We start from the raw sequence: 15796 nt of genomic DNA, 5'->3' as shown, positions 1-15796 counted from the left end.
CGTATAGAGCCTAACAGACGCCAGGAGTTTTGTGAGAGGCGTCAAGAGCCTACCAGGAGTCACGACAAGCGCCAGGAGTCGAGCAGGCGTCAGGAGTCGGGTAGGCGCCAGGAGTCTAGCAGATGCCAGGAGTCGAGCAGGCGTCAGGAGTCGAGTAGGCGCCAGGCTCCTTGTACGAGCTTAGGTCAGAGTAAGACCCCTTCGCACTTTATGAGTTCTTCGGAGAGTAGGAGCCCTTCACCTGGTAGGAAACAGGTTCCTGAGAGGAGATCTCGTGCGGTTAAGAACTCTATTGCGCCTTGTAGTAGCAAGGATTTGTCACACGGGCGACGTTCTTCTTCTTTTGACAGAAGTCCCTCGACTACTAAGAACCGCTCTTCTCCGAAAGGATCTCCTACAGCCGGAGACTTAGAAGAAGTCTCGGATGAAGAATTACCAGTGGATGTAGTAGTCTCTGATTATAAGAGATTGTCCTTGTTGTTGTTGCAGGAGTTCGGGGATAAGCTTCAACCAGCGGACAGGATCTTTGTTATCAAGCACGAAGTCTCCAAAAGCATCCTCATTTGTAAAAATGCGTCCAGCCCTTAGTATGAAAAAAGCATTCAAAGGCTTTGGAGAATGGCTTAAGAATAAAAGAGAGGCGGGCAAGACTGTTTTTTCATGCCCTCCTTCAAAGTTGACGGGTAAACCTGGAAGATGGTACGATACCCAGGAACCTATGGGCTTAGGACTGCCTTCATTGGCAGACGCAGATTACGCTTCCTTAGTAGATTCTTCAAGGAGCGCGCTCTACTATCAGCAAAAGCTACTTGGGGGATGTGTGAACTGGACCATCTACTAAAGGGACTCTTTAGGACACTCGAAGTATTCAATTTTATGGACTGGGCTTTGGGAGCCCTTGCGAAGAGAGCCCAAGATCCCGAATTTGTCACTATGGACGAATTATCGAGTGTATTATCTTGTCTGGTACAGAGCGGTGATGGACGGTTCGGTGGAAGTGGCTGCTCTTTTTTGGATCGGGAGTTTTGAAAAAGAGAGCAGTGTACGGGTCTTTCCTGTCCAAGTCAGTATCTCCTCTACAGAGGTCGGCCTTGCTATATTCGCCACTTTCTAACCACCTTTTCCCACAGGACACGGTGAGGGATGTAGCAAAATCATTAGCTGGAAAAGCCACACAGGATTCTACTGACACAGTCAGCAAAGAGGTTCAAGCCTGCTGTTCCTTTTCAAAGAAGGATAAAGCACCTCTTCAGCAGCCCTTTCGAGGAGCCTCTTCCTCCTCAAGAACCCCTTTTAGAGGTAGAAGACCGGATACCAGAGGAAGACCTTCCAGGAGACCTGCAGGGAAGGCAAAATGAAGAAGAAGTCCTCCAGATAGCGGTAGGCGCCAGACTGTCGAACTTTGCCAGAGTCTGGGCGAAGAGAGGGGCGGACAGCTGGACCCCCTCTATCCTCGAGAGAGGATACCTCATCCCCTTCAGGGAATATCCTCCCTTAACAAGAACTCCAAGGGAGTTAACAGCGAGATACAAAGATCCTGTCAAGAGTCAAGCTCTCCTGCAAGCAGTAGAACTTATGTTGCAGAAAAGGGCAATAGAACCAGTTCAAGATCTCCATTCACCAGGTTTCTACAACCGTCTATTCCGGTGTCTATTTTTTCTGGTACCAAAAGCCTCGGGCGGGTGGAGGCCGGTTTTGGACGTAAGTGCGCTGAACGTCTTTGTGATAAAGAAGAAGTTCTCGATGGAGACCTCTTCCTCTGTACTTTCTGCTCTTCGTCCAGGGGACTGGATGGTATCCCTGGACCTTCAAGATGCATATTTCCATGTGCCAATTCATCCGGCATCAAGGAAATACCTAAGATTCATGTCACAGGGAAGAGTGTTTCAATTTCGAGCGCTTTGCTTCGGACTATCGACGGCCCCGCAAGTCTTCACGGGTATCCTAAGGAATGTGGCGCATTCTTGGCTACATTTAGAAGGGATCAGAATACTCCGATGTATTTGGCGACTGGCTAATACGAGCAAAGTCGAAGGAACAGGTGTCTGGAGGACCTTTCGGTAACATTAAAGATGACGCAGTCATTGGGGACTCCTAGTCAACCTCGAGAAGTCCCAGCTGGATCCCCAGCAGAACATAGTTTATCTGGGGATTCGGATGGATTCTCGGGGTTTTTTAGCGTCTCCATCAACAGAGAGAATAGAGCGCTGCCTTACAAAGGTGTCAGTATTTCTAGGGAAAGAGCATTGCTCCGCGAGGGAGTGGATGAGTTTGCTGGGAACCATTCTCGTTGGAGCAGTTCGTTTCCTTAGGGAGACTGCACCTAAGACCCCTTCAGTATTATCTGAAGGAGAACTGGGACCTCGAAGAATCATTCAGGATAACGGACAAGGTCAAACAAGATCTTCGGTGGTGGTTAGACCCGAAGAAACTCGGTCAAGGAATATCCTTGCACATAAAGAGCCCTCTCCGAGCGTTGTTTGCAGACGCATCGGACGTGGGGTGGGAGCAACGTTGGATTCGCAAGAAGTGTCGGGAACCTGGGAAGGAGCTCAGGTGTCCTGGCACATAAACAAAAAGGAACTGAAAGCCATTCACCTAGCTCTCTTGCACTTTCAAGAACAGATCTCAGGATCGATCATTCAGGTCAATTCCGACAACACGACAGCCCTAGCATATATCAGGAAGCAAGGGGGAACTCATTCATTCTCCCTTTACGAGACAGCGAGGGAGTTGTTGCTTTGGGCGCAAGAGAAACAGATCTCTCTTCTAACGAGATTTATTCAGGGAGAGAGAAATGTTCGAGCGGATCTGCTAAGCAGAAGAAACCAAGTGCTCCCCACCGAATGGACTCTCAACCCTCAAGTGTGCGATCAGTTATGGGGGTTATGGGGAAGGCCGAATGTAGACTTGTTCGCAACCAACTGGAACAAGAGGTTGGAGAATTATTGCTCCCCCATCGCAGATCCAAGAGCAATAGCGATAGACGGCCTCCTCATGGATTGGAAGGGAATAGACGGGTACGCTTTTCCCCCCTTCAAACTGGTAGGGGAAGTAATAAGAAAGTTTGCCTCCTCAGAGGGAATGAAATTGACTTTGATCGCCCCTTTTGGCCAGCCCCTAGATTGGGGTGACAGAGTTGCTGGAGTGGATAGTGGATCTTCCCAGATCGCCTCCCACTAAGGAGCGATCTTCTCAAACAACCCCACTTCAACAGGTATCACAAAAACCTCCCCGCTCTAAGTCTGACTGCCTTCAGACTATCGAAGGACTCCTTAGAGCGAGAGGGTTTTCTCGCGAAGCTTCAAAAGCAATCGCAAGAGCCAGGAGACCATCCACATTACGGGTGTACCAGTCGAAGTGGGAGGTGTTTAGAAGATGGTGCAGGACGCATGAGGTATCCTCTTCCAGTACCTCTATAACCGACATTGCAAATTTTCTTCTTTATCTTAGAAGAAAGTGTGGCCTAGCTGTATCTACGATCAAGGGGTATAGAAGTATGCTGGCCTCGGTTTTTAGGCATAGGGGTCTGGATGTGTCGGACAATAAGGATCTACATGACCTTATTAGGTCTTTCGAGACCTCAAAAAGTCAGAATAATAAAAATCCCAGTTGGAACTTGGATATAGTGTTTCATTATCTGATGTCTGAAAGATTCGTACCTTCCAATAATTCTTCTTTTAGAGATTTGACAAGGAAGTCTCTATTCCTGTTCGCCTTAGCCACGGCAAAAAGGGTGAGTGAACTTCAAGCGTTAGAGGGCAGAGTGGGTTTTAAGAAGGAGGCTGCAATTTGCTCTTTTAAGCCTCTCTTCTTAGCCAAGAACGAAAACCCATCAAAACCGTGGCCTAGAAGCTTCGAAGTGAAGGCACTCTCTTCTCTTACGGGGGAAGAACAGGAGAAGACCCTTTGTCCAGTAAGAGCGCTAAAATTTTATTTACAAAGAAAGTCTCTTTTGGGAGGTACGCAGGAAAGTCTTTGGTGTTCGGTCAAGGATCCTACAAGGCTAATATAAAAAAACGCCCTTACGTTTTTCATTAAAGACATTATTAAGGAAGCGCATCTTAAATGTGGTGAAGAACAATTTAAACTCCTCAGGGTAAAAGCACACGAAGTGAGGGCCATAGCAACCTCAATGGCTTTTCATAAAACGTGGTCCCTTCAAACTCTAATTGAATCCACGTATTGGAAGTGTAACTCAGTGTTCGCCTCTCATTATCTAAGGGATGTGAGAGTTACTTATGAGAAGTGCTTTTCACTGGGAGCGTATGTGTCCGCGGATTTAGTGCTGGGAGGAGGAGCTGAGGTTAATCCTAATTAGTTAGGTTATGTAATTTTAACATTATGGTGTTTGGTTTTTATGGTTGACTGAAAGAGGGTATAGGAATAACCCCTTTCAGTTCTTAGATTTAACATGGTTAGGAAGGTCAGGTGGTCGGGATTAACTTTTGGTCTCCTCGTTGTGCATTATGTAAAGCCTAAAGCTCTGTCATGTAAGAGGGCAGCCCCCATTGATAAGATACAGGTCAGGCTCTGCCATGTAAGCGGGTAAGCCCCATTGGTACGATCCATGCAGGTTCTGTCGCGTAAGCGGGCTAGCCCCCATTGACATGTTCCAGAAGGGCTGTTCGGTCATAGGTTGTTTACCTCACTGAAGCTCTTGAGGCATGCAGACTAAATGACAGTAATCATGAAGTCTTCGGCCCAAACAGGTAAGAACCAAGGATTGATATCCTACAACAATTGTTGTTTCCCGTTATTAAAATTTTTTTTTATATATATAGCTGTCTCTCACCCTCCACCAAGGGTGTCAATCAGCTAAGTATATATCTGCTGGGTAAGTTGCATGTATAAAAATGATATTGTTAAGATACAATGAAGTTTTATACATACTTACCTGGCAGATATATACGATTAAGGGCCCACCCAGCCTCCCCTCAGGAGACAGGTGTAAGAGAAAATCTGGCTCAGAAAACGGGAATGGTCGGGATTCCGCCACCCAGCGGCGGGAATGGTAGATCACCTGACCTACCTGTAGCGTGTGCCGCGAGTTTTGAATTCTGTCGGGACGACGGAGTCTATAGCTAAGTATATATCTGCCAGGTAAGTATGTATAAAACTTCATTGTATCTTAACAATATCATTTTTGTCAAAAATTCACCATAAATCTAAATATTGTCCTAGAGACTTCCAATTTGTTTCAAAATGAAGACAAATGATTGAATATTACTATACTGTAAGAGTATTAGCTTACAATTGCAGTTTTCGACCATATCTGACGAGTTAAAGTTGACCGAATGTCGAATTTGTTTATATTTTTATATATGCAATTATTTCGGAAATTAGATAAGCTACAACATTAAAATATTTTTCGTTTTATTCTACATGAAATTGCGCACCTTTTCATATATAAAACTCTATGAAATGCCTAATATGAAATGGAGCAAATATTCCGAGAATGTGACGTACGCATTTCGGAGATTTGCGGAGGAGAATCTTGGCGCGGAGGGAAGGAAAGTTTTTTTTTTTTAATTCACCATAATTCTAAATATTGTGCTAGAGACATCGAATTTGTTTCAAGATGAAGATAAATGACTGAATATTACTAGACTGTAAGAGTTTTAGCTTACAATTGCGTTTTTCGACCATTTCGGTAAAGTCAAAGTTGACCGAACGTGGTTTTTTTTCTATTTATCGTGATTTATATGCAAATATTTCGAAAATGAGAAAAGCTACAACCTTCAATTATTTTTGGTTGTATTCTAAATGAAATTGCGCACATTTTCATATATAAAACTTTATGTAACGGCTAATTTAAAATGGTGCAAACATTACCACAATTGCACGTATGATTTTTTCGGAAGAGTTACCGCGCGGACGTAAGGAAAATGTTATTTTTTTCATAAATTCACCATAAATCAAAATATTGTGCTAGAGACTTCCAATTTGTTGCAAAATGAAGGTAAATGATTGAATATTACTAGAATATAAGAGTTTTAACTTACAATTGCGTTTTTTCGACCATTTCGGTAGAGTCAAAGTTGACCGAAGGTTGAAAATGTCTCTTATCATATGAAAATACTTCAAAACTCATAAAAGCTACAACCATGGGTTGTATTTAGTTCTATTGTGCATGAAATTGCGCACATTTCCATATATAAAACTTTATGTAACGGCTAATTTAAAATGGTGCAAACATTACCACAATCGCATGTATGATTTTTTTCGGAAGAGTTACCGCGCGGACGTAAGGAAAAAGTTTTTTCATAAATTCACCATAAATCGAAATATTGTGGTAGATACTTCAAATTTGTTGCAAAATGAAGGTAAATGATTGAATATTACCAGAATATAAGAGTTTTAGCTTACAATTGCATTTTTCTACCATTTTGGTAGAGTCAAAGTTGACCGAAGGTTGAAATTTTGGCACTTATCGTTATTTATATGAAAATATCGCAAAACTGATAAAAGCTACAATCATGAGTATTTTTCTGTTGTATTCTACATAAAAATGTGCACATTTTCATATATAATACTCCATGTAACGGCTAATTTAAAATGGTACAAAAATTATGTCAAAGGACGAAATAATTTCTGAATGTGTCACCGATACTTTTTAGTGCGGCAAGAAAGAAATTCGCGCTTGCGCGCCTGCGTAACGATTGTAAACAAAACAACACCTTGATCCGTGAACTCCCAGCATCCTCCAAGGCGCGTGATTCATAAGTATTTTTCTGCGAATTTTTAAAAAACTTTTGTATGTCAACGTAAAATACGTCCAGTCGGCGTTAAAGGGTTAAGTAGTATACAAAATTGTTTGAAAACAGTGAAGCCCTTAATCCGCTACTAGTAGTGGGTAGTCTTTTCCTGAATCAAAAAAAGAGCAATTCTTTAGGCTTTTTTTTTATTTAAATCCTGGGTTTTAATATTTTGGGGAGCATGAAGGTACAAATTTTGTATAGGAGCTTACCTTTATATAGTAAAGGTATTTATTTTAAGTGACTCATTTTATAGAGCTTTTGGACCCAGGCACAGGGGTCCCTCATACCGCTTGCATTTCATGCTGGCTGAATTGAAGCGGTTTTCTCTACAAGGCTGCTCTTTGCTGCATGTGTATGAGAGCCTTGCTCCTTGAATGGAATCCAACCTTTGGTGGTAGTAAAATCCACCAAGGATTGCAGATCAGGTGAGAATGTTTTGGGTTTCATACAAGAAACCTTTAGCTCGAATGGCTGAGCGGAATTTTGTCTAGCTGCACTACCCACCATCCTCCTCTTAATGTGGGAATCTGCTAAATTTAACAGTAGGCAAGATTAATTTCAAATAATATAAATTTTCATAATGAAATTTTTGTTTGGATACTTAAGTACTGTTAAAGTAGACACTCCCAGCCTCCCCACCACAACTTAGTCACTCCCAGCCTCCCCACCACAACTTAGTCACTCCCAGCCTCCCCACAACTTAGTGGGCTGTCAAGAAGAATTCTGACGAGCTAAAACATTCGAAACACACCTGGTGGAGAACAGGTAAACTAGACAGTCATCCGGGCAGCCATTCAATTTTTTTTTAAATGCCGACTCGCCTAATCGGCGGGGAGATATAGCTAAATTTAACAATAAGTAAGTATCCAAATAATAAATTTTATTATGAAAATTTATATTTTGATGATAGAATTAAGTTTCATATACGTATGTATATTACCAAGTATACGCAGGCAGTCCCTAGTTATCAGTGGTCCAGTTTTATGGTGCTTGGCTGGCGCTGGAAATTGGTGATTTTCTGTGCTGAAATGTGCAGTTTCCCAGTTACCGCCATCAATAATAGAGTATATTGGCACCGATGCATACCTAACAGACTCCCCATTTACTGATTATCAGCGATTTTCGGGTATTGGCTATTTTCACTTATCAACAAACTGTCGAAACTGAACCCATGCCGATAACCAGGGACTGCCTGTAATTACTATACATATTAGATCCTTCCGTCCTCCCCTCTCTTGGACAAGAGGGCACGAATAAATTGTCGAATGGCTGCTGTGTTCTGATTTTCCCCATAGAGGGTGGGGCTGTTACCTAGGTAAATAATTAAGAAGCTCTACCATGAAATTTTAAAAAGTTGTGGTGTAAGGGAAAATACTTAGCCATATTATTACTTGGTAAGTATATTTATGAAATTTAATTTTATCATGAAAAGAAAATTTTTTGCACTATTTACAGAGTTGGAATATATAATGCCATGATACTGCAGTTGGTGATGACAATGATGAAAATGATAGCAATTTCATCATTTATGGAGCTTCCAGTTGGAATATCAGCAGCTCAAATTTTACAAGCAAATTTGGCAAGTCCCAGATTAACCGACAGGCGAACTAAGAAGCTTAGTAAGTTGTTAATTGTAAAGTTTTAAATGTTTCACCATTAACCCATACTTGAACATAGCTTTTGTTCCAATGAGAATACAAACCTTTGCTTTTTGTATGGGCATAACTTTCAAGAAGGGTTGTTTGTCATTGAAGCTCAGTAACAAGGTAGTTAAGTACTAATACCAAGCAAGTGAGGGGGTGAGGGACCCATCCCCTCACTTTGTAAACAATGTCACTTTTCTGTTTTGACCTTGCTGTGTAGGGTGTCGGGACTGTTTGCTACTGGACCGTTCGTACCCACACATTTTGTTACTGAATACTTCGCTGCCGTACAGTTTGTTACTAGGACCCTTCACTGCTACTGTATAATTATTTAAATACTGAATACTTTGTTAATGTAATTATACCATCCATATATATTGTTTCGTTTACGAACCATCAATTCCTCTAACCATCAATTCCTCAAGTTACTTAAATACTGAATGCCTTGTATTGTAATTACGTATGCCTTTTATCCTTTGTATTTCATTTAACATCCACCAAGTACTTATATTAAAAGTTATTGAACCCGTAGTCAGTCGAGATGCTGAGGATGATTACATCCAAAAGGAAACAAATCAAGTTAGTGGATGATTTGAATGATATATATTTGATAAACAAAAGTAAAATAGTGGTGGAACAAAACATTGGATGCATGAAAATCGGAGATACAAAGCAAGAGTGCACACAAAGAGATGAAAATTATGTAATGAAGGTAGTGGGTGAGCAAATCATACACATCACAGCATATCAGTGCAAAATGTGCCCGAAACTGAATAAAAGATAAAGCACATGGACCCAAGACTCTTCTTGTACTTTAGTTGCAACTGAATTGAAGAATTTGCATGAATGTGCTGTAGCTGAACTTCCTTCTGCATCAAATTTAGGCATTATTATACACCGTTGGAGGAAAAAGGAAAATAAAAGTTCTCCAATCCCAAAAACATGTCATTGTTATCTTATTCCTGAAGAGTATGCCAAACCGAGTATAATTAGTTGTTATTTCTGCAATATGTCAGTGAAAATGATCTTGAAGGGTTTTAGTATTTGCATCTGAAGATGGATTAAGGGATTTGAAAAACTTTAAAGTATGGGCAGGCGATGGAATATTCAAGTGTTGTCCAATAATATAATATAGTATACCAGTTATATACGTTGCCTATTGAAAATAAAGACTGTGTTCTCTGACTCTTTGCACTACTACATGTCCAAACCTATAATTAAAGAACTTGTACAAAATTATGAGCCAGATCATTTTGAGGTTGATTTTGGAAAAGCGGTTTTAAATTCTCCAAAAACTGTTTTCCAAGAAACTTAAGTTATCTGCTGTTTATTTGATTTAGCTCAGAATGTTTAAAAGTCTATAGTTCAACTTGGATACAAGGCAAAAGGACATGAAGATGACGACTTTAGTTTGAAAGTGCGGTGTTTCCCAGCACTGCATTTTTCCCCAAAAATGACATTGTTGAGGGGTTTGAAGACTTAATTGATGACAGTGAAATCCCAGAAGAAATTGGTGGTGAACAAGGTTGCGGATCTAGAAGAAGACTAGATCCCTGTTTGCTATAGGTATGTGGAATGTGTACAAAAAGACAATCAATGAAATGCCAAGGACAAATAATAACTTGAGGGGTTATATAGCTTCCTTAGAATGTTATTTACAAGCTCACACCCCAACATAAGGAAACTTACTGATGCCTTAGAAAATGAGGAAGCACTAGCGAGAATGAAAATAATACAAATAAATTGCGGTTACCCAGCATCCCCCCTAAAAAAGTTATGATTGTGAGCAGAGGATTCGGAAAGTTTTTAATTGCTAAAACCCTGAATGTAAAATTAACTTTTTTCAATCTATCGCCCATAACTTGAAACTTTAATTAGTAGTACATATTGAAATTAAAGTCAATTTCCTTTTAACAGTTTTTATTTTATATTTTGACTTTCTGCATTGTGAATGATGCAAACTTGTATATATGTAGTACATACATTTTAAGGGATCCTATCTAGTAAATGAATTATGAATTATAGCTGAAATATTTTTCTCACTTGTGCTAGTTTATAAAATTAATATTATTATTATTATTGTTATTTTTATTTTTATTTTTATTATTTTTTTTCTCTATCACAGTCCTCCAATTCGACTGGGTGGTATTTTATAGTGTGGGGTTACGGGTTGCATCCTGCCTCCTTAGGAGTCCATCACTCTTCTTACTGTGTGTGCCATTTCTAGGATCACACTCTTCTGCATGAGTCCTGGAGCTACTTCAGCCTCTAGTTTTTCTCGATTCCTTTTCAGGGATCTTGGGTTCGTGCCTAGTGTTCCTATGATTATGGGTACAATTTCAACTGGCATATCCCATATCCTTATTTCTATTTTCAGTTCTTGATACTTATCCATTTTTTCTCTTTTTCTGTTCAACTCTGGTGTCCCATGGTATTGCAACATCAGTGAGTGATTCTTTCTTTTTGATTTTGTCAATCAACTTCACGTCTGGTCTATTTGCACGTTTCACCCTATCTGTTCTGATACCATAGTCCCAGAGGATCTTTGCCTGATCGTTTTCTACCACTCCTTCAGGTTGGTGCTTGTGCCACTTATTACTGCAAGGTAGCTGATGTTTCTTGCACAGGCTCCAGTGGAGAGCTTTTGCCACTGAATCATGCCTCTTTTTGTACTGGTTCTGTGCAAGTGCCGGACATTCGCTTGCTATGTGGTTTATGGTTTCATTTTGTATTGCACTTCCTACATATGGGAGAGATATTATTTCCATCTATTGTTCTTTGAACATATCTGGTTCTTAGGGCCTGATCTTGTGCCGCTGTTATCATTCCTTCAGTTTTTTTCTTGAGCTCTCCCCTCTGTAGCCATTGCCATGTGTCATCACTGGCTAGTTCTTTAGTCTATCTCATGTATTGTCCGTGCATTGGTTTGTTGTGCCAGTCCTCTGTTCTGTTTGTCATTCTCCTGTCTCTGTATATTTCTTGGTCTTCGTCTGCTTTTATCAGTCCTTCTTCCCATGCACTCTTGAACCACTCGTCTTCACTGGTTTTCAGATATTACCCAAGTGCTCTGCTCTCGATGTTGATGCAGTCCTCTATACTTAGTAGTCCTCTCCCTCCTTCCTTTCGTGTTGTGTATAGTCTGTCTGTATTTGCTCTTGGGCGTAGTGCTTTGTGTATTTTCATATGTTTCCTAGTTTTCTGATCTATGCTGCAGAGTTTTGCCTTTGTCCATTCCACTATTCCTGCACTGTATCTGATTACTGGCAATGCCCATGTGTTTATGGCTTTTTATCATATTTCTGGCGTTGTGTTTTGACTTGAGTATCGCCTTGAACCTCTGCATATATTCTTTTCCTGATTGTGTCCTTCATCTCTTGGTGTTTTATATCCCCTCCTTCCATTATTACCAGGTATTTGTATCACGTCTCATCTATGTGTTTGATGTTGCTCCCATCTGGTAGCTTTATCCCTTCAGTCCTTGTTACTTTGCTCTTTTGTATGTTGACTAAGGCACATTTTCCTATTCCAAACTCCATGCTGTTGTCCCCAGATACAATCCTTACAGTCTGGATTAGGGTATCTATTTCCTTGATGCTCTTACCATACAGCTTGATGTCGTCCATGAACATCAGATGGTTGATTCTGTTGCCTCTTTCCTTGAGTTTGTACCCAGCCTCCATCTTCTGCGGTATTTTTGTCATGGGAATCATGGCTACTACAAAGAGTGGTGGCGACAGTGAGTCACCCTGGAAGATCCATCTCGTAATATTAACCTCTGCTAGTCTTATTCCAGAGCATGTAAGTATTGTATTCTAGTTGCACATTGTATTTTTTAGGAAGCTGATGGTGTTTTCCTCTGCCCCATATATTTTCAGGCATTCTATTAGCCATGTGTGTGGTATCATGTCAAAGGCTATCTTAAAGTAATCAATCCATGCCATGCTTAGTTGGTTTTCCTTCTCCTACTGTTCTTCATTACCATTTTGTCTATTAGGAGCTGGTCTTTTGTGCCCCCACACTTCCTTCTGCAGCCTTTATGTTGGTGGGGGATGGTGTTTGTCTCCTCTAGGTAGTTGTATAGCCTTTCATTGATGATACCTGTTAGGAACTTCCACATTATTGGTAGGCAGGTGATATGCCTGTAGTTACTGGCTATATTTCCCTTACTCTTGTCTTATTGTTCTAAGGATGTTCTTCCTGTGGTCATCCATTTGGGCTCATGGTGATTTGTGATACAATGCTGGAGTTGTTCTGCTATTTTTGGGTGTAGTGCCTTGAAGTTTTTGAGCCAGCATCCATGGACTTCATCGGGACCTAGGGCTTTCCAGTTGGGCAATTTCTTTAGTTGGTGTCTGACTGTGTCTGTTGTGATCTCAGTGAATCTTTGTTTTATTCTCCCTGTTTCTTCTTCCTTGACTTCCTGTAGCCATGTTGTATGTTTGTTGTGTGATACCGGATTGTTCCATATGTTTTCCCGGAGTCTCTTTCTTGGTTCAGCTTCAGGAATTTCTTGGTGGTTGTTTTTCTGGTTGGTTCTGAATAGTTTGTTCTGTTGGTATCCCTTATTCCTGTTCATGTACTGTTGGATATTATGTGCTTTGGCCTGAAGCCTTTGTTTTACATCTTCTATTGTATTATTTAGTCCCTTATCCTGTACTTTGTATTTCTCGTTGAGTTCCTCCCTTGTTTTCTTGCTTCTTAGCCTTTTTTCTGCCATCTCTTTCAGTTCACTCAAGTCAGATCTCATCACCATGATTTGCTTTTCCAGGCGCCTTTTCCAAGGAGGTTGCTGTTTTGGTTTCTGTTGGGTTGGTTGTGTTGGTGGTGTTGGTGTTTGTTTCCCCATCAGTTCTGCTACTAATCTTATTATTATGTATTATCATATTATTATTATTATTATTATTATTATTATTATTATTATTATTATTGAATATTGTTATTTTGTTGTTATTTTTTTTTTTTTTTTTTTTTTAATTTTTTTTTTTTTTTTTTTTTTTTTTTTTTTGCTCTTATCACAGTCCTCCAATTCGACTGGGTGATATTTATAGTGTGGGGTTCCGGGTTGCATCCCGCCTCCTTAGGAGTCCATCACTTTTCTTACTATGTGCGCCGTTTCTAGGATCACACTCTTCTGCATGAGTCCTGGAGCTACTTCAGCCTCTAGTTTTTCTAGACTCCTTTTCAGGGATCTTGGGATTGTGCCTAGTGCTCCTATGATTATGGGTACAATTTCCACTGGCATATCCCATATCCTTCTTATTTCTATTTTCAGTTCTTGATACTTATACATTTTTTCTCTCTCTTTCTCTTCAACTCTGGTGTCCCATGGTATTGCGACATCAATGAGTGATACTTTCTTCTTGACTTTGTCAATCAACGCCACGTCTGGTCTATTTGCACGTATCACCCTATCTGTTCTGATACCATAGTCCCAGAGAATCTTTGCCTGATCGTTTTCTATCACTCCTTCAGGTTGGTGCTCGTACCACTTATTACCGCAAGGTAGCTGATGTTTCTTGCACAGGCTCCAGTGGAGGGCTTTTGCCACTGAATCATCATTATTATTATTATTATTATTATTATTATTATTATTATTGTTTTTTATTTTATTTTTTTTTTTTTTTTTTGCTCTATCACAGTCCTCCAATTCGACTGGGTGGTATTTATAGTGTGGGGTTCCGGGTTGCATCCTGCCTCCTAGGAGTCCATCACTTTTCTTACTATGTGTGCCGTTTCTAGGATCACACTCTTCTGCATGAGTCCTGGAGCTACTTCAGCCTCTAGTTTTTCTAGATTCCTTTTCAGGGATCTTGGGATCGTGCCTAGTGTTCCTATGATTATGGGTACGATTTCCACTGGCATATCCCATATCCTTCTTATTTCTATTTTCAGGTCTTGATACTTATCCATTTTTCCCTCTCTTTCTCTTCAACTCTGGTGTCCCATGGTATTGCGACATCAATGAGTGATACTTTCTTCTTGACTTTGTCAATCAACGTAACGTCTGGTCTGTTTGCACGTATCACCCTATCCGTTCTGATACCATAGTCCCAGAGGATCTTTGCGTAATCGTTTTCTATCACTCCCTCAGGTTGGTGCTCATACCACTTATTACCGCAAGGTAGCTGATGTTTCTTGCACAGGCTCCAGTGGAGGGCTTTTGCCACTGAATCATGCCTCTTTTTGTACTGGTTCTGTGCAAGTGCCGGGCATTCACTTGCTATGTGGTTTAAGGTTTCATTTTTTGTATTGCACTTCCTACATATGGTGAGAGATGTTATTTCCGTCTATCGTTCTTTGAACATATCTGGTTCTTAGGGCCTGATCTGTGCCGCTGTTATCATTCCTTCAGTTTCCTTCTTTAGCTCTCCCCTCTGTAGCCATTGCCAATTGTCATCGCTGGCTAGCTCTTTAGTCTGTCTCATGTATTGTCCGTGCATTGGTTTGTTGTGCCAGTCCTCTGTTCTGTCTGTCTTTCTCCTCTGTCTGTATATTTCTTGGTCTTCGTCTACTTTTATTAGTCCTTCTTCCCATGCACTCTTTAGCCACTCGTCTTCACTGGTTTATTATTATTATTATTATTATTATTATTATTATTATTATTTTTATTTATTATTATTATTATTATTATTATTATTATTATTATTATTATTATTATTATTATTATTTTTTTTTTTTATGTTTATTATTATTTTTATTATTATTATTTTTATTATTATTTATATTATTATTTTTATTTTTATTTTTATTTTTATTTTTATTTTTATTATTTTTATTATTTTATTATTTTTATTTTTTATTTTTAGTTTTATTTTTATTTTTATTGGGTTTTAGTAACGAACTGTCCAGTAGCGAAGTTTCCAGTAATGAAATGTTCAAGTACGAATTGTCCAGTAATGAAATGTCCAAATACAAATGGTCCAGTAGTGGAATGTCCTAGTACCGCTGTGAAGATGTTTTGTAAAACTTGTATCATGGGTGTTATGGGAGCTTTTTGTCTTGAATATTTTCTGGGCTCAGCTCGTGTCGGCCTATGAAAGAATCCTTAATATCATTCTTTCTAGGTAAAATTAATCTAAAATTACCAGAGAAAAACAAAATTAAGAAAATGTCAGTAAAACTGACTCGCTCACTCTTTAAAAGAAGTGTCGGTATGAGAATAGGGGCGAGTGGGATCACTACCACGAGACATTCACCATTTAGACCTTCCAATCAAAATCCCCACTAGAGAGAGCTGATACCAACGGGCGATGTGGCCGCTACTACTACTACTAGGGACGCCACGGACAGCAGCGCCCCTAGCGGTCATCCTTAATTATTAGCGGTACGCGTTGTACGCATTTTTTGCTCGTGTGCTAATTTTCTTGGATTACCGCTTCTCCATCATGGTGA

At 40.1% G+C, this 15796-nt stretch overlaps 1 protein-coding gene across 4 annotated transcripts in view; it reads left to right on the top strand.

Annotated features, from left to right (window-relative positions):
• Positions 1–15796, top strand: part of LOC135211721 (uncharacterized) — a 290983-nt gene that overhangs the window by 108110 nt on the left and 167077 nt on the right. For all 4 annotated transcript variants that reach the window (XM_064244966.1, XM_064244964.1, XM_064244965.1 and 1 more), the window contains exon 2: positions 8217–8380. In XM_064244966.1, coding sequence (XP_064101036.1) covers positions 8236–8380 — 145 coding nt within the window. In that variant the 5' untranslated portion in view covers positions 8217–8235. The remainder of the gene's footprint in view (positions 1–8216; positions 8381–15796) is intronic.

This window comes from Macrobrachium nipponense, chromosome 4, assembly GCF_015104395.2.
Source record: "Macrobrachium nipponense isolate FS-2020 chromosome 4, ASM1510439v2, whole genome shotgun sequence".
Lineage (NCBI taxonomy): Eukaryota > Metazoa > Arthropoda > Malacostraca > Decapoda > Palaemonidae > Macrobrachium > Macrobrachium nipponense.
Note: the sequence above shows the minus strand (reverse complement) of the source record. Positions and strands in the feature narration are given on the sequence as shown.